Source organism: Lemur catta, chromosome 10 (genome assembly GCF_020740605.2).
Source record: "Lemur catta isolate mLemCat1 chromosome 10, mLemCat1.pri, whole genome shotgun sequence".
Taxonomy (NCBI): Eukaryota; Metazoa; Chordata; class Mammalia; order Primates; family Lemuridae; genus Lemur; species Lemur catta.
In genome coordinates this window covers 18017951-18039175 of record NC_059137.1, presented here as the reverse complement: position 1 = coordinate 18039175, position 21225 = coordinate 18017951, and the positions used below count along the sequence as shown (strand labels likewise).

General features: G+C 44.2%; 1 protein-coding gene across 1 annotated transcript in view; it reads right to left on the bottom strand.

The window, feature by feature from the left end:
• The window catches only part of ASTN2 (astrotactin 2), an 808895-nt gene that overhangs the window by 679280 nt on the left and 108390 nt on the right, over positions 1-21225 (bottom strand). Inside the window, exon 2 of the mRNA XM_045563087.1 lies at positions 12228-12415. Coding sequence (XP_045419043.1) covers positions 12228-12415 — 188 coding nt within the window. The remainder of the gene's footprint in view (positions 1-12227; positions 12416-21225) is intronic.

Genomic DNA, 21225 nt, shown 5'->3' with positions numbered 1-21225 from the left:
GTCATCCACCTGCCTTATGACACTGTGAGTCACTCTTTGAGACATAGAAGCATTGTCTATGTAGATGACTTTGCGTGTGTGTGTGTGTGAGTGTGTGTGTGTGTGTGTGTGTTTATATAGATGATTTTTTTTTTTTTTTTTGAGACAGAGTCTCGCTCTGTTGCCCGGGCTAGAGTGCTGTGGCATTGGGCTAGCTCACAGCAACCTCAAACTCCTGGACTCAAGCAATCCTCCTGCCTCAGCCTCCTGAGTAGCTGGCACTACAGGCATGCACCACCATGCCCGGCTAATTTTTTCTATATAGATTTTTAGCTGTCCAGATCATTTCTTTCTATTTTTAGTAGAGATGGGGTCTCGCTCTTGCTCAGGCTGGTCTCAAACTCCTGAGCTCAAACGATCCACCCGCCTCGGCCTCCCAGAGTGCTAGGATCACAGGCGTGAGCCACCATGCCCGGCCTATAGATGACTTTTAAGAGGGCTTCTTTTGAGACTTAAGTCAGATATTTCTGCTTTCAACACTTGTAAGTATTCGTGGCCAGGAAGAACTGGCTGCCTTCATCCATAGTCTAGGGTCAGGACTGCCTCGACATCACAGAGTCTGGTAATTGGATGGCGATGGGGATGATGAGCTCCTAAAGGGCCCTTACCTGTCCTTGCTCCCTGTTAGAAGATAGCATAGAGCAGAGAGATCACTTGGAATCAGAAACATCTGGGCTCAGACGCTATGTAATCTTACAAGAGAGTTGTCTTAACCTTCTAGGCTTTGGAATTATCATTTGTGAAAGAGGAACAATCAGCACCGCAATACCAATGGCACCATTGATACAACATTTGTATAAAATATACACACGTTACCTCATTTTAATCGTAGAAACTAGTATTGTCACCGTTTCACAGTGGAGAAAACTGAGGCACAGAGAAGTCAAGTAACTTAATCAATGTCACACTGCAAGTCACCTGGTGAGGCCATGATTCTAACCCAGGCAGTTCTGTTCCACAGTCAATACTCTTTTTTGTTTTTAAACTTTTTATTTTGAAATCATTACAGACTCACAGGAAGTTGCAGTTAGCATAGAGAGCTCTGTATAGTCTTCTTTCAGCTTCCCCGATGTTCACGTTTTACATGGCCATAATAAAATAGCCAACACCAGGAAATTAACCATGCTTTAATACTATCAATAATAACTAAGCCACAGACTTTGCACAAATTTCAGTTTTTTCACAAATGTTCTTGTTTTGGTCCAGGATCTAATCCAGGATCCCATACTGCATTTAGCTGTCACATCTCCCTAGTCCCTTCCAGTTTGTGACAATTCCACGGTTGTTCCTGTCTCTTATGATCTTGACACTATTGAAGAGTGCTGGCCAAACATTTTGTAGAATGTCTTTCACTGGTCTGTTGATTTCTCCTGATTAGAACAGTTACATATTTTTGGCAAGAATACCATGGAAACAGCAACATGCCTTCTCAGTTCCTCTCATCAGGGGATGAAGTGTCAATACACCCATTACTGGTGATGTTCACTTTGGTCACTTGGTTAGGTAGAGTGGTCCATTGAATAGTGGATCCCAGAAAGATAAGTCCACGTTCTAATCCCTGAAACGTTGAATCTTACCTTATTGGAGAAAAAGGGTCACTGCAGATGCAATTAAGTTAAGGATTATGGGTGGAGGAGTATAACCTGAATGTCAAGGAGAGCCCTAAATCCAGTGACATGTGTCCTTGTGACAGTCACATGAAAGAGAAGACACAGAGGAGAAGACAATAGGGAGATGGAGGCAGAAACTGGAGTCATGTAGCCACAGGCCAAGCAATGCTAAGAGCTGCCCTAAGCTGGAAGAGGAAGGATCCCCCTTCACAGTCCCAGAGGTGCGGGGGGAAGCACAGCTCTGCCACCACCTTGATTTCAGACTTCTGCTCTCCAGAACTGTGAGACAGTGGAGTGACAGACAATGGAGACTTGGAAGAGTGAGGGGCTGGGAGGCAGATAGATTATGAGAAATTACTTAACGGGTACAATGTACATTATTTGGGTGATGGAGACCCTAAATGCCCTGAGTTGACCAGTACACAACCTATGCATGTAACAAAATTGCACCTGTACCCCATACATCTATATAAACTAAAAAAAAAAAAAAAACACTGTGAGAGAATAATTTTTGTTGTTTTAAGCCCTTAGTTAGTGGCAATTTGTCACAGCAGCTCTGGAAAGCCAATACAAGTGGGATCTGCCAGATTTCTCCAATGTAAAGTCACTATTTTCTTTTGTAATTAATAAATATCCAAGGGGTAATACTTTGAGACTCTGCAAATATCCTGTTTCCTCTCAAAGTTTCACCCATTAATTTTCGTATACACCAGTGGATCTTGGCAGTGGCAATTATTACAGTGGTGGTTGCCTAATGGTGATTTTCTGTTTCCCTCTTCCCTCCTACATTTATTAATTGGAATTCTACTGTAAGAAAGAGCAATCTCTTCTACCCCATTTATTTATTTAGTCAATTATTTGTATCAGTATTTTAAAGACAATATTCTTAATAACTCCTGCCCAATTTAGCTGAAAGGATGTTTCTGAAGGCCAAGCACAACAACAAACTGGGAAGAATTTTCTTTGAAGGCCAAAGGAAAAGACAGGGATTTTCATTGAGCAGCATTTGAAAACACTTCATGAGTCTTTTATAAACATTTATTTCTGCCCACACCCCAGAAGGGGATAGGTATCCCTAGACTCATTTATAATTCAGAAGTGAGAATCAGAGAGATTCATTGATGTGCCTCAGGGCAAACAGCAATAAGGGAAAGAGTCACGATTTGAATCCACATCTGTCTATCTCCAAACCCATTATTATTTCTACAAAGCTAAGCTGCCTTCTGAAGATAGGGAAGAAGGGAGAAAGGAGAATTAACTGAAGGGGTAGGTGGAAGCTCCAACATGTCCAAAACTAAGCTCGCCTTCCATTTTTACTGTAGGTTGATTTGGAGCCAATGAGAAAGGGAGTAAGCAGTGTGAACGCCTCACTGCAAATGTTCACACGCCCCATTCACTTTGCATCGTTGCTAGAATACTACACAAAAGCTCCCAGGTTCTTCAAGGGAAGTAGAATATGGAACAAGAGCCTGGAGCATAGGAAGTTGGGAGATGCCATCAAGGGGACATTCCCTGACTCTCCTGCCAACCTCTCTGTCCCCTTCCCACCTCGCTACTCTATACTCTATCTCCCCTCTCCCGGACCTACTGCTGCAGCCTAGTCACCTTCCCCTCTGTGGCCTCCTCTCATCTGTGGTGCTGGGTGTCCCCACCTGGGCCCTCCCACCTGTCTCTGCTGGCTGCTGCCTGTCTGTGCCTGACGTCCTCCTCAGCCTCCTGCTCACCCTATGCCCCACCCTTCACTCGTTCCACCTTCCCCTGCTCTTTCTTGGGGTGAGTTCTATGTGCCCTTCTCACCCTGCTCTGTTTTCCTCTTCCCCTGTCTCTGCTTCTATTGCTAAATTCTTTTCTGCTGTCCTTGCCAATTTTTCTTTATTTTTCTGTGTCTCTCTCCCCATCCCTGGCTTCCCTTTCTCTCAGTTTCCCTTTATTTCTCTCTGTCTCTCTGGTAAATTCTGTACAGCTAGTATAGAATCATTTCTCAAATATGGGTTGATGTCTATTTTTTCCTGTCTGTGTTCCTCTCTGCCTCCCTCTGTCTATATCATACAGAATTTCTTGCTCTGCATTCTGCTTTGGCCAGAAGATTCAAAAGAACCACCTTCTGGCCCCCTTCCAGAGCTGCCTCCTGCCATCTCCTGCCCTTGTCAACCTTTTCTCTCTGGGCTTGATCACTGGCCCAGAATAATGGGACAGGGACGGAGAACATCCATTCTCTGACATCATTTTCCCCACCTGTAAAAATGAGGACGGGGTATGTTCTGTTTCTGTTTGTAACTGTTTGCATGTGTGTCCCCTAAAGGATTGCATACCCCTGCCACTGGCTCTGGGCTTGGCCATGTGATGTGTTTTGGCAGATAGAACGTGAGAGAACCCGCATCTGAGCATCAGCTTCAAGAGGCGTCCTCCATTCCTGCCAGCTCTCTTGCTCATTCCCTGTGTCATGAAAACCACACGTCTCAGACTGGGGCTCCCCTTCAGCCAAAGCTCCAGAAGGAGAAGACAAGCAGACCTAAGCCACAGTGACTACAGCTGCTGACATGTAACACACATGAGAAATAAAGCACGGCTTAGCCAGTCACGGAGATGCAGGGTGGTTTATAGAATAAACAAATGAGCTGTCTCATCTAGAAGAATTGGATTCTGCAAGGTCTAAAGTGCTTTCAGCTCCAACATCCCAACCATATTTTATAGTTCTATTGCTTTTAGGAAAATCCCACCAAATGCTTTCAGGGGCATTATCTCATTTTGATGTTATGATTTTAATTGTATTTCATTTCACAAATAACCAAACGAGAAGCTCAGTGAGGTGAAATGAGTTGCCTCAATCTCTACAGCTGGTGTGTGATGGTCTAAACTTGAACCCCAGCCCCCTGACACCAATTGCCATGCTCATTCTACTTCCCAATAGTGCATCCTTAAATGCCGCGGAAGAGAAGCTATGGTTTATTCTCCTTCTTTGCCAATAACCCTAGCTGGAGACTCTGAAGGCTTTTAGTGAATCCTTGTTTAATCAAGTCAGGGCCAAGCTACAAGGTTCATATAATTTAAATTTGTAAAATATTTGAGAAATATATATTTATAATATAAAAAATCCCACTTCCTGAAAAAAAAGTGCATGGGGTATAGCCCACTTATGTAAAAAAGTACTTGGAATATTTGTATTACCAAACCTCATCATGCCTGGGCAACTGATATAAGCTTGGTGATCTTAATTTACAGATGGAGACACTGAGGCTGAGAAGGAAATGTGACTTGCACATGGCCGTGGAGCACGTAAGTGGCAGGGCTGGGACACCAGAGATCTAGCCAAGCTGTGTGTGGGTATGTGTGTCACATGGTTTTTCCACCACTAGATTTTTACCACCTTCACATTTAAAATAATTCTTCTTAGTCAGGATCTGTTTTCCCTACCATTCTGCCTTCTAAGGCTTTCGGGACCCACAATCTGTAATAGTTTGGCTTCACCTACCCTAGTTGTCATGAGTGACCTTCGGTAATAATCACTTACAAATAACACAGTGATAGCACTTATTGTTATCAGTTGAATGGTATCCTCCAAAAAAAAGACATGCTGACTCCTAATCCCCAGTAATGCAGAATGTGACCTTATTTGGACATAGTGTGTTTACAGAGGTAAGCAAGTTATAACGAGGTCATTAAGAAGGGCCCCAATGCAATATGACTGTCTTTATAGAACGGGGAAAATTTAGGCACAGAGACAGACACCCACATGGGCAGGATGCCATGAGAAGGATGGAGTCCTGCTGCCACGAGCCAAGGTATTACCAGAAGCTAGGACAGAGCCCAGGAGCAGATCTGTCCCTCATGCCTTCAGAGGGAGCATGGCCCTGTCAATACCTTGATCTCAAACATCTAGCTCCACAGCCATGAGACTCGGGCTGTGGTACTTTGTTATGGCAGCCCGAGGAAGCTGGTACACTTATAAATATTAATAGCAGAGTCATGACATTTATAAAGCCAGGACTATGTGTCAGGCTCTAGCTTATCTGCTTTGTATATATAATCCTTGGGTAATTCTCACAACCCCCTTAGGTAGGCACCTCCGTCATCAACCCAATAGAGATGAGAAAATGGAAGTGAAGAGAAAACACATGCTCAAGCCCCACCGCCACTAAGCCAGTTACGGAGCAAGACTGTGAAGCTCGGGATACACAGAGTCCACAGTTCTTTCAAGTTATTATAGTCCCTGGGCCTACATTCTCTCAGCAGAATAGGAGTAATAATAGTGTCTACTGAATTGGGGTTACTGTAAGAACTCAATGAGTTAAATGTGCATAAGCACTGTAACAGCACTGGTTAGCATTGTTATTTTAAGATTTGTCACTGTCTCGATTATTTTGATTGTAACTTTTCTAATCAGTTATTGTTTCTTTTAACATGTGGCTCCAGAAATAAATACTGAAATAAATATTTCAGTTCTCATCTAGCACCACTATAATTACTTGCACAGAAAACTACTCTTTTATTAATACAACATAAAATATAAGACCACTTTTAGCAGCCAGATCCCACAGTTGGCTTGTTCTGAGCTTCTGGTTGATTTTTTTTAAAGCTTTTTCTTTTCTCTCTTTCTTTTTTTTCCCCCAGCAGATAGGATTTTCACTGTTAGATTTAATAGGCAGGTAAACCATTACATGATTGAGTGATTAAATCAATGAATAAACGAAAAAGACGCCGTGAATGAAAAACTGCAATGGTTGGGGAAATGATCTAAAGTCATCTTTCACCGAAAACTTTAAAAAGTGTTATTGCAATATCACAAGGGTCCTTTAAACAAAGCTACCAATTGAGAATGGTAAGAATAATCTCTTCAATTTATGTGGCATTTTATAATCCTGAAGGCATTTTTCTATATATTATTATATCATAGAGTCATAGATCATCTAAATTTGAAGGAACTAAAATAATCCTCTAACTTAACTATTACTCCTCTCAAAATCCCAGTGAATACAGCTTTCACATTTTGCTTGCATACCCTCAGGAACAAGAAGCTCACTACTCCCTAACTCAGTCTACTCTACTGATGGACAGTTCAAATACTTTAAAAGGCTTGTCCTGCCGTGCACAGGAATTTTTGGTCCCTTGGAGTCTTCCCTCATGGGGGCCCACAAGCACAAATAGGCAGAATTTTCTTCGGGATGCTCCTTTTGAAAGAAAAGTGCCCTCAAAGTTCTTTTCTTCTTCTACATCAAACCAAACATTTCTTTTCATCCCCTTTATCAAAACATTTTGTCACCAAAAAGACCAAAGGGGAAAACAAAAGAGCCAGGATGAAAAATATTGATCTCAAAGTTTCTATCCAGTAACTCTTGGTGGAAATCTTCAAGACGAGACATACCATATTAAAATGAAATTATATTTCTCACTGTTAAAAAGGGGGAGGGGAGGAGAGGAACGTTATATGACCAACCCTCTGAACCACAAGTGGTGACTATTTTGGTTGAAAGCAACTTTGATCAATATAAAAGTAAAATATATCTTGAAAGGTCAATGTGACAATGACAACGGCAACAACAAGCAATGGGAAAAAATACCTAAATGCAAAGAAGAAACAACAATGTCTGATCACACTTGCTAGGACATTTTTTTGCATTTAACCTCCTGGCTGCCAGAAGCAGGTAAACTCTTCTCACTTCCTAAATAAGGAAAAGGAAAGAATCTCTTTCTCTGCTCTTCCAATTTGCATATATAGGTCACAAACTAGGCTAGCAGAGAGAGAGAGGGGTCCCCAACAGCTCATGCTGGTGAACAATGCAATGTGCACCTACAGGATTCAAGCCACTGTCTTCCTCTGACTGTCTGACGTTGCAGCCTAATCACTCAGCCTCCTCTGGGCTTCTTTTCTCCTACCCATAAACTGCTGGCATGAGCGACTTCTCTCTCCCTAACTGACAAGTTTCCAAGTTCTATCAAGTGTTTCGAGCACCTTGAGTGAATACTCTAAATAAAAGGCACAATGACCCTCACGACAGCTGACATTTGAATAATAGCTACTGCTTTTTGAGCACTTACTTAGTGAATGTCAGGCACTGTGCCATGCAGAGTTGTGCTCAAGAACATAGACTCTCAATTTGGATAGACGAGTTGGAATCCCAGCTTGGGCACTTATTGGTGATGTAGATGACCAAGATGCAAAAACCTTACTAACTCCCAGGATTCTCATCTGCAAATGAGGGACAGTAACCTTACTATCTTATAGAGGAATCAGAACAATTAAACAGAATAATGCAGGTGCTGCACTTTGTGCCTGGCATACAGCAAGTTCTCAATGATTGCAGTCATTGTCTTCACCATGCAGGGCACTTGTGAGGGTGATATAATTTGATTCTTAGAATTCTCTAAGAATTGGGGAATATTATCCCCATTTTACAAATGATAAAGGTGATATGGCCAAGGATATAAAGCTAGTGATAGAGACGTTATTCAACCTTGGAGTTGACTTCCAAGCCCATAAACCCCCATAAAATATCCATGGATTCCACATAAGGGGGAGTCCTTATAAGAATTCACTCACGAAATCTTGTAATTTAAGTCAGCAACTACTACATAGAAAAGAGAAATGGCAGTCTAGTACATAGATTAAAGGCAGAGTTTCTGGAGTCAGCCTATATAGAATGAAATATTGGTTTTACCATTTTATCTCTTTGTGATCAAGGTCACATCGATAGTTATTTAATTTATTAACATTTCAGGTTCCTCATCTAAGGGATAGTATCCACCTTAAGATTTGTTGGGAGGTTTAAATGCGACAATGCACATAAAACATTTGGAGCACTGCCTTGCATATTGTAAATACTCAAAACAAATGCCAGGTATCATAACTATTTCTGTCGCTCAAACAGCAAAATAGCAGCAAAAATAAGACTAAACCTAATGTCTTCTTTCTCCTACAATGGAGTCCTTGAAATGTCATTGCAATGATAATATTAATAGCCACTGTTACTGTGTACTCACTATGTGCTAGCTTGGTTATTAGGTGCCATTCACATATTTTTTCCATTCTTTTCAAAAACACTGTGAGGTTGGTATTATCAATCTCACAGAGTTTATTTCACAGATAAGGAAACTGAGGCTCAGAGGCATGAAAAGCCTCACATAAGGTAAAAGCATCAGGAAGCAGGAAGTAAGAGATGAGTTCAGAGCCAGGTCTGCTGCACTCCAAAGCCCTGCTTTCTTCTCTGCAGAGAAGGGTGCACAGCTGAGGAGGGTACGCAGCTCTTTGAGGTAGCTGAAGATAGGGCAGAAGACTAGATGAGATGAAGTCTATCCTCTTTTTCTTGACCAGATTCACTGAGTACCTCCCCCTGCATCACCCTTTGGGATATTAACATTCAGGTGCTGCAACCTTCTGGGACAAGGTAGATGCTTGAATCAGGACTTAACAAGCCTACGGAGCACGCTAGTTCCACCCCAGTAGGCATGGCCTGTAGTAGGTTCCGGTGGCTGAGTGGGAGCTGGTTTGCCTGCATGGGTGGGCAGAATATTTATGCAGAGAAAAAGGGATAAAGATCACGGCCTCCAGACTTCTTTGAGATTTGACTGAGTGATTTGGGTTTTGTCACAAACCATCTCAGATCTTCCCCTAAGATGAAAACAATAGGACATTCAAGCAGCATCAGAGCCATGGTTTCATGAGTAGCCATGTGGCACAAGTTTAGAATCTAAGGAAAAGCCTTGACCCTGAACTGCCTTTCTGTTAGCTATGTAGCCATAGGCAAGTCAATTAAACACACTGAATCTCAGATTTCTCAACTGTGAAATGGGGAGATAGATCCCAGTCATCTTGAATGTCATTTTGAATAGTTGCTTGTGGTAGGGAAAAGCAAACATTGTTCTTGCTGAACTGACTGTGGCCAGAGCAACAGGGCTGGGGTATGAGCCTCCAGGCCAACCCCTGCTGACTGACTGACTCCCAGGCAAGTTCTAGCCTGTCTTACAACTCAATTTATCCACCTATGAAATGGAAGGGGATGATAAATCAGCACATCTCAAACTTTTCAACAGAATTGCCCCCAATAATAAAAGCAAATGCTCTTAGGTGCCAAGCTCCTTTGATCCAAGGTCTTGATGTATCTTCAGGATAAGTATTTGCATAACCATCATTTTAGGGATGACAAAAATGAGGCACAGGGGTTAAATACTTTGCCCCAAATCCCCCAGAGAGTTATGTGTCAGTGGGGGACTTCTCACCCAGGGCCTCGGGTTCCGAGTGCCTGTAACTTTGTCTCCTTACCTCCGAGAGTGGGCAGTGTTCTTGGAGGTGTGCCCCACCTCTGAGAGGCTCAGGATTCCAGCAACAGACACCTTGGAGCTCAGCATCTCCTGGATGTGACTCTGTCCTTTAAGGACAGGATGGGGACAGGAAAGATCCAGATGACAGAGCCCTGAGTAGGGGAAAGACTGGTGGAACAAAAGGTGGCACCCTTGGTCCACTTTGACCTGTGCACAGGGAGGGTCTGCTGTGTGCAACTTCCACATTGCCTACTCTGCCGCCAAATCCTGAATTACAGGGCAGTTCGGTGACATCTGGGTCTTAGTGAGTTACTCTTTCCAAGCTGAACGCACTGAGCAAAAGGAAAAGGTGAGGAATACCTACAGTCCTGGGGAGAAAGTCTGATTTAGTGAGATTAACACTGGGCCCAGAGGCAGAAAAGGCAAATTTGAGGCTCATTTATAATTGAGATCATATTATCTAGGTTACTGGGTTACAGGAAGAATATATGCAAGTAAATGTTGTGCTGCAACACAGAAAATGCTTAATAAATATTAGTCAAAACTGAGTTTTGTTCTCTAACACGAAAGGAAGGAGAGCAGTCACACCCCCTCGGCCCTTCCCCGTGCCCCGTGAGGAACCCAGCAAGAGCCCTAAGATGATGCTCACAAATTTGCACCCCAAAGTTAGCAAGCAGGCACCCACTTGCTTGGCATGTGCCTGCATCATTTGCTAAGTATATATATGGAAAAAGTCTATCACACTCATTCCATGAATAACACAAAGGCCTTGATTTGTTCCTCCATGTGATCAGCATGTGTAAGGTCCAAAATTAACGCTGCTGTCTGGCCGGGGTGTGTGTGTGTGTGTGTGTGTGTGTGTGTGTGTGTGTGTGTGTGTGTGTGTGTGTTTCCAAAAAGAGAAAACTTCTGAGATCTTACTCAGCCCTAATCAGAATGTCTAATGCACCGCGTCAGTTGAAGAGGATCAAGGAAAAGAGACTAAAACCAAGGTCTACTCCACCGTAGAGTCTCAACAAATATTGCCGAGTGGTAAACAGAAAGAAGAAATGAGGGGTGGGAGGTAGCTCTCCTTTGTCGAGTGGCCTCATACACATCTCTTCACCTCTCTGAGCCATACCCTCTTCATGCATAGGTTGGGGGTACCACTTCCTAACCTCATGCATCTGGCAGAGCTGCACTAAAGAAGAAAAGGAGGAAATAATATAAGAGTGGCTTTGAGGAGTGCAAAGTACCAGGTACATGTCAAGTGTTGCTATTATCAGATCTTGCCATGAGCCCATTAGACCTTGTACTTTCTGTATACTGGATTTATATTCTGAGTTTTTTTTTTTTACATCTACTATGCAAAAGCCTTTAATTATAGCTTTTTAAAGAAATCATCAATATGAGCCTACTATACCTTTTAGACTACCACTCAAATGATATCAGACCTGGTAACCCTCTTGGTGGAGGCAGCAGTCTCAGAGAGTTCTGTGTCATGGGGCCAACAGAGCTGGATGTCTACATCACCTCGCTGTGCCCACAACTTCATCTCTGCTGTGGAGGTGACGTGCCGGACTTTGTGCATTCTTAGCAAGAACACAATGAGATGATTCCCATAAATGTGCCTAGCACAGTGCTTGACACATGGTAGATACTCAAGAAATTCCCAAATTGAGAGAAAACAGGATGCACAGGACACAGTTCAGGCTTGGTAGCCAGGCACACGTGGGTTTGAATACCCAAGAGCAGTTCCATCTCTCACCAGCTGTGCAGACTTGGGGTAAGTTCTTTTGCCCCTTTGCCACGGCACACACGACCATAAGGTGAAGATGGTGGAGGGGCTTCTATCAACCACTGTGCTGGCTACGCCCAGCCGGGCTCCAGGGGCTATCCTTGGTTGTTGTGAGGGATAAAGTACCTGACACATCACGAGCACTTGGGAAAGGGCAGCCCACTCCAGTTCTATTCCAATTTTGCTTGTTCAGTCATTCTTGGAATGGCCAGTTGTACTTTGGAGCACTGAACCTCAGCCCTCAGCGAAGCAGGCCAAGCACGTGACAGATGTTAAACAGCTATTGCCAGAGATGTCAGCCAAAAGGCCAAGGAGTTGGAGACCCTTTATTTTCTTCTCCAAAGCACAATTAGTTTGTCACAGCTGACAGATGATGGACGGGTATGCATCAGTCCAAGAGACACCACAGAGTCCATCTGATTTTCTGTTTATCATTCTAACCTCTTGCACTTGGCTCTTTCCCTCCATGTGCAGACGATCCCCACCTCCCTCCGTCTCTCCACCTCACTGCCCTCCCAGCCCCCATCCCATCCCCACTCACTCACCATCACAGAAATGTGGAGGATGTGCATCTGCTCCTCGACAATCTCCGAGGGCTCCTGGAGCGTGGGGGCGGTGGCCCGGGCCAGCTGCCCAGAGCTGCTCATGGAGACGTGGAAGTACAAGGTGCCATTCTCCAGCCACTGCTGTCTCCAGTGCACCAGCGAGATGTCCGCCGCTGTGCCCGACATCTCTGCAAGACAAGACCCAAGGCGCTGGGTGAGCTGCATGCCTGGCCTCGGTGCTCCCGAGAGGAAAGGAGCCACACATAATCAGGAGCTCAGAAGGCATCTACTTTGTGCTCACATCGAGTCTACCAGCCAGGGATCATCCCTTCCACATAGATGGGTCAAGTGACCAAGATTCACCCCAAGTAACACAGCAGAGGCAGGATTTGAACTCAGGTCTGCCGGAGGCCCTTTTTCAAACACTACGCATGATAAGGCAATTCATTCTACACCAACAGGAGAATGAAACTAAGGGTGAAAATGCTTCCATCCTTCTGAGGCTATGGAGCTAGAAGAAGAGGGAAGGAAGAAATCCATGAGAGGAGTCGGAGTTTACAGTGTGCATTCTCTAGAAGCAGAGCTGGAAGTACTCATCGTGGCAAAACCTCAAAACTGGAAGAGCCCAAGAGAGCAGCATCTCAGCAAAGGTACCTCAGCATCAACCATCACAGGATTGGAGCTTGACAAGGGATTGTTCTGAACCTGTTTCTCCTGCTTCAACGAGAGCAGCTCCATTTTTGCAGTGTACATAACGTGCTCCCAAGAAAGTGAATGTTGGCACAAAGGTTTCCATGATTTAAAAATATTTGAAAAGCCGCTGCCCCATCCCAATGTTTTCAAATAACCCGTGGGGAGTTAGGACTTTCTAGTAAATTGTAAAGTCAGGTCTCCTGACCTGAAGTTTCTAATTCTTGTCTCTGTGCTGTTCTTCCCTCTATAAATACATTTTTAAAATAATTACCATTGAAATAGTATTTATCATCAAGACTATCATATCCACATAGTCTCTTATTAGGTAAGAAGGGTGATGGCATAAGTTGCCAAAAGTGTCACCGCACTGGGATTATACGATCTTTCCATAGTACCTTCTCCTAAAGGGAAAAGCCCATGGAGATGTCCTAGGACAAGGCCTATCCGTGCATCTTATGAATAAAAGGGAATGATAGTGGGTTCTTAGAGAATTAGGGAGATCTGCACTCAAATTAGAGTTACAACAGGAGCCAAGTAGCCTTAGCACGGTCTGAGGCTTAGAACTTTAGATCCCCATCCTGAGACACAGAGGTAACCTTGAGACTGAATTCCTAAAGTCCCCAAAGACTGAGTGCACTCACACACACCCTTGAGGAGGACGGATGGGCAAGCTGAGTTAGAACTTCTCCTTACCCACTCATCTCTCCCCATGTCCCATTGTAGCCCCTGTCCTATCTGGTGAAATAAATGAAAAAGAGTCACCTTGAAGAGATGACGAGATAATATCTGCTCACTAAATTCTCTTGGATTTTTTGATATTGTCCGTTCCCAATAGACTCTTACTTTCTGAGGTTCATAATAAAAAGTCCTTAGGAGAGGAGTACCTGGCTCTGAGTATGTGCTAAAAACAGTTGGCTATGAATTTTTAAGTTAGCTACTGATTTATTATCATCATCATTAGTAGCAGTAAGGACAAGATCTAATTCACCCTTCGATGCTTTGGGAGAAAAAATAAAATCCTTCAGCCATCCTTAACTGCTTGCCTTCTCTCCCACTCCACAGCCAGTTCATGAGGAAATCCTTCAAAAGCTGTCTAAAATTCAGCCCTTCTCTGCACCTCTACTTCAGCCACTTGGGCCAACGCTCCAAGCTATCTCGCCTGCCTTACTGCAAGGGGCTTCTCTCTTCCCACCCCTGCCCCTCTGTCCATTCCCAACCAGGAGCCAGAGGAACCCTGCCACAGCAGAAGCCATCTCAGATAGCTAAGCTCTCCGCTCTATGTCCTCTCGTGGCCTCCTACCTCCAAGTAAAAGACAAAGTGGCCAGAACGTAGTAAGTTATTAGTCCAAGTGGACACATGCTTGGGCTTCCCTTGATGCTCAGAGTTAAACAGGGCTGGAGAGAATCACAGAGGTTCATCAGCTCTTAGAACTTGGGCCCCAAAGGGTCGTGAGAGCCCACCGTGGTGCCCAGCGGGAGGGCGCTGGCTAGGTGACCAGTCTGTAAAGCAGGTGTCTTCCCAGCATCTTCTTCTCTCCCAGGCTGGGGCGATCTGCTCCCCCCCGCGCCCCACCTCCCAGCCCCAGCAGCCGAGGCCTTGGCAGTAGCTTCTCTGGCTGCCAGCCAGCTAGGCCAAGGCGAGGTGAAGACATTATGATAAACAGCCTGGCTCAGCACCTCGCTCATTTTTCTCTCGGTGAATCAAGGCCCAAAAACAGAGGCCCCGGGGAACCAAGGGCTGAGAGTTGCCACTAGAAATAGTGGGTTCTAATTCAGCAGCTCTGTGTGCTGGTGGCTGGGGAGGCACTTAATGTGCTGAGTCCCTAGAATGGCACCAGAAGAAAGCTCCAAGGTAGGCCACGTCTGATTGACACAGGCTGGCACAGACAGAGACGGAGGAAGCAGAGGGATGCTGGCAGAAATCTGAGCTCCTTACTCCGAGCGTTCCCATCAGCCTGTGCCTGAAACCCCACCATTAAAGAGGCTTCCCCTTCCCGTGTTCAGATTGGGAAGCAAAGGATCACAGAAGGTTAGGGACTTGTTTAAGTTCCCTGGTGAATCCGTACCCAGCTGGACCCAGTGGGTCTCCAGTCCACTCAGAGTTCTACTACGCCAGTTGCACTTACAACATCTCCTTTTCCTTGACTATATTAGCCTGTGGACCCAAACTAGATTGGGCTCTTTGTTTGCTACAGCAACGAGTGCACCGTCAGCAGACAGTAAACGTTAAATGATAATAACAGTGTGTGAAACACAGTAAATATTGAATCACAGAGAATAGCTCTGGACTTACTCTATTACAAAGAACAGAAACTGTTGTTGGAGGAGCGAGGGGGACACAAGACCTCAAAGAGAAAACTGCTTTCTTGAGCGGACGCAGAAGGCCTCGATCATTCATTCACTCATTCATTGATGTGTTCATGCATTTGTTTTTTCACTCAACATTCTTACCAAGCACCTACTCAATTCCAGGCAGTTGAGTAGCTCAGAATACGGAGTTAAATGAGACATCGCCTTGCCTTCAGAGAGCTCACAGTCCTTTAGCAGCAGAATTTCTACCCAGCCCACTGCTCCCTCACCCCACATCACTGGAGCCCCCACACATGAGCACACTCTCCATTTACTGTTGCCCAGAAAACTGCATTATCTGGCCTATTTCCTAACATCACCCCTTCATGACTCGCCCCAGCCCTGCAGGACTTACAACTGTTCCGTAAACAACCCAGCTTCCCTCTTGTCTCAGGGCCGAAGTCCTTTCTGTCCAATCTGCCTAGAACTTTCCCCAGAGAGCTTGCAAACTGGCTTCTTCTCAGTGTCTGTCTCTCAATCCAAAATATACCTGCTCAGAAATCTGTGCCTGACCACTTTAGCTGAAATATTCCTTTCCACACACATCCAAACTCTATTAAATCCTCTTTACAAAACTTTCTATAGCACTTCTCACTATTAGACATTTGTTTATATATTTTCTTGAATATGTGTTTATTGCCTGTTTCTTCAGGAGAGCAGGAACCTTGCATGTCTTATCTCCTGTTATCTCTAAAGCACTTTGAAGAGTGCTTGGCACATAATAAGTGCTCAATAATTAGTGAATTGTTAAAATATGTGTGTGGACACACATACATGTACACACATGTACTTATACACATCTGTAATAAGATGGTGAAGATAGTAAAAAATAGAATTTGAAAAGTGTTAAATTTCGTCGGAGAATTAAAAAAAAAAAATAAGATCTATTAGGAACTCAAAGGGTGGGAAAAGACCCTCCTAGCTTATAGATGACGAACTGTTTCTAAAATGTGGTGATATGAGCATTGCAGAGGATGGACATAGCAATGTCTTTCAGAGGAGAGGAGGAGGCACAGAGATTGGCTGGGTATCTCAACGGCAAAAGATTGGCAAAGCTGCACGTGCAGGGAGGAGTGCAGCAGACTGTCAGATTGGAAATGTAGTTCAGATGCAGAGTTAAGGGCTCTGAATGCTTGGTGACAGAGTGTACATTTTTTCAGCATGTAGTAGGGAACCAGCGGAGTACAGTTGATTAGAGAGCCGGTCCTGCGTCCATTAAAAACAGGTTAAAGAAATAGTAGCATGACCAAAACCAGCTCTTGAAATTCCCTACTGATTGATTTTCCAACTGCATCTACCTCTTTCTCTTCCCCTACTCCTTCCATATAAACATTTCATTGAAGTCTTCAAGTCATATTACAATCAAACTTAAAGCAAAAGGGGGACTAAACGCATTTGGTCGGGAACCAAGACGATTCCCATAAAGGCAGATTATGCTGACATGATGAATATAAAATGAAACAGCAGATATTAAAGTGGGAGAATTGGTGCTCCATGCCTTCCGGCAGCAGACTGACTCCACTGCCTGCCTACTCCCATCCCGGTTAACTCGGTTTTATATTGGAATCATAAAGAAACATAAGAATTGCTTTTTCACCTTTCTCTGCTCTCCCCCCATGGGCTGCAACTCGTGAAATATTCAACAGGCTCAAATCCCCTCAACCACCCAGTGAAGGCCAAGCAAGAGGATCAGCCTTCATCAGCGATTCTGGGTAGACCGCCAGCCTGCCTCGGCACCACTGATGCCTTTCCGTCTCCTGGAAAAGAAATATAAAATCTCAAAGGCATGTTGTGCCTTTAATCGGCTTGTTCTTCCTAATCTATGACGCTCATTGTATTTTCATTTAATTCCTGAAGGTCATTATGAAAATAGGCAGCTCTCTGATCACCAGCCATCTTGGTAACATCTCCCAAGTGGCTAACTAACCCACCTTCTGATTCTACAGCACCAGCTGACCCGCCAGCAGATCATTCCCAGAAGCCCAGAGAGAGCTTCCAGTGAGCTTGTAAATGGTCTTTGCCTGGCTGGGGGGAAAGGAGACATTATATGAGATGAACTCACTGCCTAGGCAGAAAGAGTTGGGAAAGGTAGTGATGTTGACTTTAATCAACCTGGCCACTAGCTGTTCCAGCATTCACAGGTGGTCATCGTGCAGCAGGTCCTGCTGAGTGGGCCTGGGAAATAATCTCAGATACTCAAGCTCTTTTTCATCTCCACGATGGTTAATTAATGCAAACCTTTATCATCTCTCTCATAGACTATTGAATATTGAAAATGGTTCTGTTGCAGTCAAGGTGTCATCAGAAAAGAGAAGACACATTCCGTAAGGACACTGAGAAGTGTTTAATGGCTGTAAGAGCTGGAGCAGGGTTCAGGCAAACCAATAAGGGGCAATGAAGCACTCCAAGGTTGGTGACAGCAAGGAACTAGGCCTGAAGAAGCAAGGGGGGGGTGGGGTTGATCAAACCTTGAAAGAGCCATAGCTACAGGAAAGCACTATCACATAGCTGTGAGATCGGAAGGAGCTGGAGCCTTAGGTAGGGTAACCCAGCCACTGCCAATCCATGGCCCAGGATGGGGGCTGACATGGGAATAAATGCCCCAACCTCACTCTCCTTCCACCTGCCAATTTCTTGCAGGTGTCTTGCATGGCTCAACCTCAACCAAACACCTAATGGTGCTTAAGTGAAGCAGGTAATACAGGTCAGCCTTCCAGGGTGCACAGCAGAGTGGAAGAAGGCGCAGAGCGAATCTCAAGTAGCAAATGGACACTATTCACTAGGCCCCTTAACTGGTATTCCTGCTTCTAGGTCTCCTTCCTTCTAAACATCTATCAAACAGCTACCAGGATAGAATTTCTAACTTGTCAACCTTATTTCGTCATTCCTTTGCTCAAACCCTCCACTGTTCCTACTATCCCTTGGCATAAAATCTAATTTCACGAGCCCAGTACGCAAGGCCCTTCATGACCTGGCACAGGATTTTCTCCCTGGTCTTACTTACTCTTTTCATTCCTTTCCATGCATGTGTATATTAAATTTGATCAGACATTGATGTATTTTACCACATATACTATGCTACTTCCTAATTCAGTGTCTTTGAAGATGCTTTTTCTGAGTCTCTGATAGCCCTCCCCACTCGACCCCAGCCCTGCTCTGGAAGTCTTCTGTGACACACTCGTTTGAGCTCAGTGCTCCTCGACACTCCCATGGGGAAGAATAGTGCATGCGGCATAAGATCACAGGGTCTGGAGACCAACCGCTTGAATTTAAATCCTAGCTGCCCTGTGTTCATCCTGTGTGTCTTTGGACAAACTTTTAACTCCTTTCTGCCTCAGTTCCCCATCTACCCAATGAGGATAATAGTGGCACCTGCCTTATAGGGTTGCTTTTAAAATCAAATGAGATAAAAGAAACAAATTAACTCTTTGCATGGTCTTAATACTTGGTAAGCACTCCACAGTTACATTTGTTGAATATTACTTCAAATGCACAGTGATAGCATCCTATTTTACCACCATCTTTGTAGATGTGTGCGTGTGTGTGTGTACATATTTATATATCATCTCTTTACACAGCTGACTTCCCTTACTGGATTCTAGTGCAGGGACATGCCATTTGTGTAGCCTAGGGCCTGGCACAGTGGCCGAACACAGAGTAGGGGTTCCATAAACGTTTTGTAAGTTGAACTGAGCTGTCTCTACATCTGAATTCAGATGAGCACTCCCAGAGGGCAGAGAGAAGAGATGGCAACTCAGGGTATCAACGATGGCTTGATTCCCATAGAGCAACTCTCCAGAAATTTACCTAACATCTAGCTCAAGTTTACACCTCCTGGAGAATACAAATGAAGAGAAAGAAAATGTTAACTTTTAAGGAGCTTACACTTTCATGAAGTGAGAGAGAAGTTTATATAGAAAATAGATAATCATATGATTCTGTTTAGACATAAGGATGTGTATATACAGCTGGAAAGAAATACACTGGACCATCAAGAATGGTACTGTCTAAATGGTGGGATCACAGGTGATTTTAATCAGATTCTGATTTAGTGTTTTCTACATTTTCTGCATTGACCGTATATTACCTTTGGCGCAGATGCAAATACACACTCATTTTAAAGATTCCTTTAGTCAACCCATCTTTTCTGAGATCTGGCATTCAGGGACTCTGTCCTCAGGAGCTTGGTCCAAGGGGCTGAGAAAAGGCCTGCTATAAATAGCTATAAATCTAAGTAGGAAGCTAGACGAGAGGAGATTACTTCTGGCTGGATCTAGAAAGTCTTTGTGGAGCAGTCTTAAATGATGGGCAAGATTTCTGCAAATGTCCATGTGGCAGAGAGCATTCAGATGGAGGAATGGCACAAGGACAAGAAGGCAGGAGGGTTGCATTCGGGACACAAAGGGATGCAGTGGGAGGAAGGTGGTAGAAAATACAGAGGATCATCACTACAGAGAAAGACTTGTTTATCGAATCTCTAGAGGGGAAAATTAAAAGGAGGCTAAAGGGGGCTAGCAGCTAATAGTAAGTGCCAGCTCCCACTTGGGGCTCCTTCATGCAATCAGACGAACTCCCAGTTCAGAGGTTAATGAAGCTTTCCACATGCCATAAAATAAATGACAAAATGGACAGGCTGATGGGTGGATGGATGAATGGATGTATCCTAGTCATTCTAACCTAATCAAACAGCCTGGGTGAGTGAAAAGAATGCTGCATTTCAAGTAAGAATCATGTATTTGTGTAATTCTTCTATACCACCTGACCAGCTTACCAGAGAACAAATCACAGAGCCTCTATAATTTTCTTTCTTTCTTTGTAAAATTGGGGTTATGATCACATTGAAGGTACATCACATCTAATGCAGAACTGAGAGAACATAAGGGCATACATAGCAAAATGTTTGGAAATTTGCAAAGTCTTGCGGTTAGTCCTGAAAGCAAATGTAATCATCCAACACTATACTTCATCCAACAATATACCTCCCATAAATTATTTATTGATTGTCTAAAATGTGCCAGGCATAGTGCTAGGTCCTGAGGATAGACTGCAAGAAAAGATCGATTTATTGTGTCCTCAAAGACTTTCCAATCTAGGCTGGATATTCCTTGGTTCCCACTAAGCAGGAGCAAGCGTGCCTCCTTGCTTCAGTTTCCTCATTCATGCAATCATTCATTCACAGCAGAAGACTGTGTCTGCCCAGGTACTTAGCTTGCAGTAGGCGTGCAATAAATATTTGTTTGCTGAATAAATTTATTTGTTGAATAAATGCATCACTCAAATGCACATTTCCTGAATCTCCTGTCCTCAAGAAAGCTGCAATCTAGAAAAGCAGAAAAAGGGAAATCAACAAGGGCAACATGCATGGGGTAGTAGCCACAAAACAGGACGCAGGGCATGTGACAGGAGCACATGTGGGAGGTCAGTTAATGCTCCTCATTTATCAGGGGTTTGGACAAGGCAAGCCAGGAGAATCTATAATCTGGACATTTCATAATGCTAAGAGATCCTGCTGTCAGGCCCGGTTAAACACCCGTAGGACAATGCCAACGGTGTGCTAGGTTTGTGAGGTCACCTGTGGGGATAGAAGGTGGAGAGGCCGGGGGGCGTGACACAGCCCAGACCCCGCAGCACAGTTGGAGGAGAGCATCCCAGAGGTGCCTCCAACACCGTCCCCGTACACCCAGCTGTCAGCGCTCATCTCTGCCTCCGCCTCCAGTCTGCCCATTTCCACCTCCTTTGGGAACTGCATCATCTACACAAAACCGTTTTCCCAAGCTGCTCGGTGGAGATAAATAATACAGTTATACCCAGTTAAATAAGGGAGGGGAAGAAAAGAATTAAGACATATTGGCAAGGGAGAAAAGCATATCATTTAAGATTAGATTTGGAAATAGATGGAGGGTTCTGGAATTGATTCTCATTACTCCCAGTTATTCTCTCCCGAACCACTTCCCTC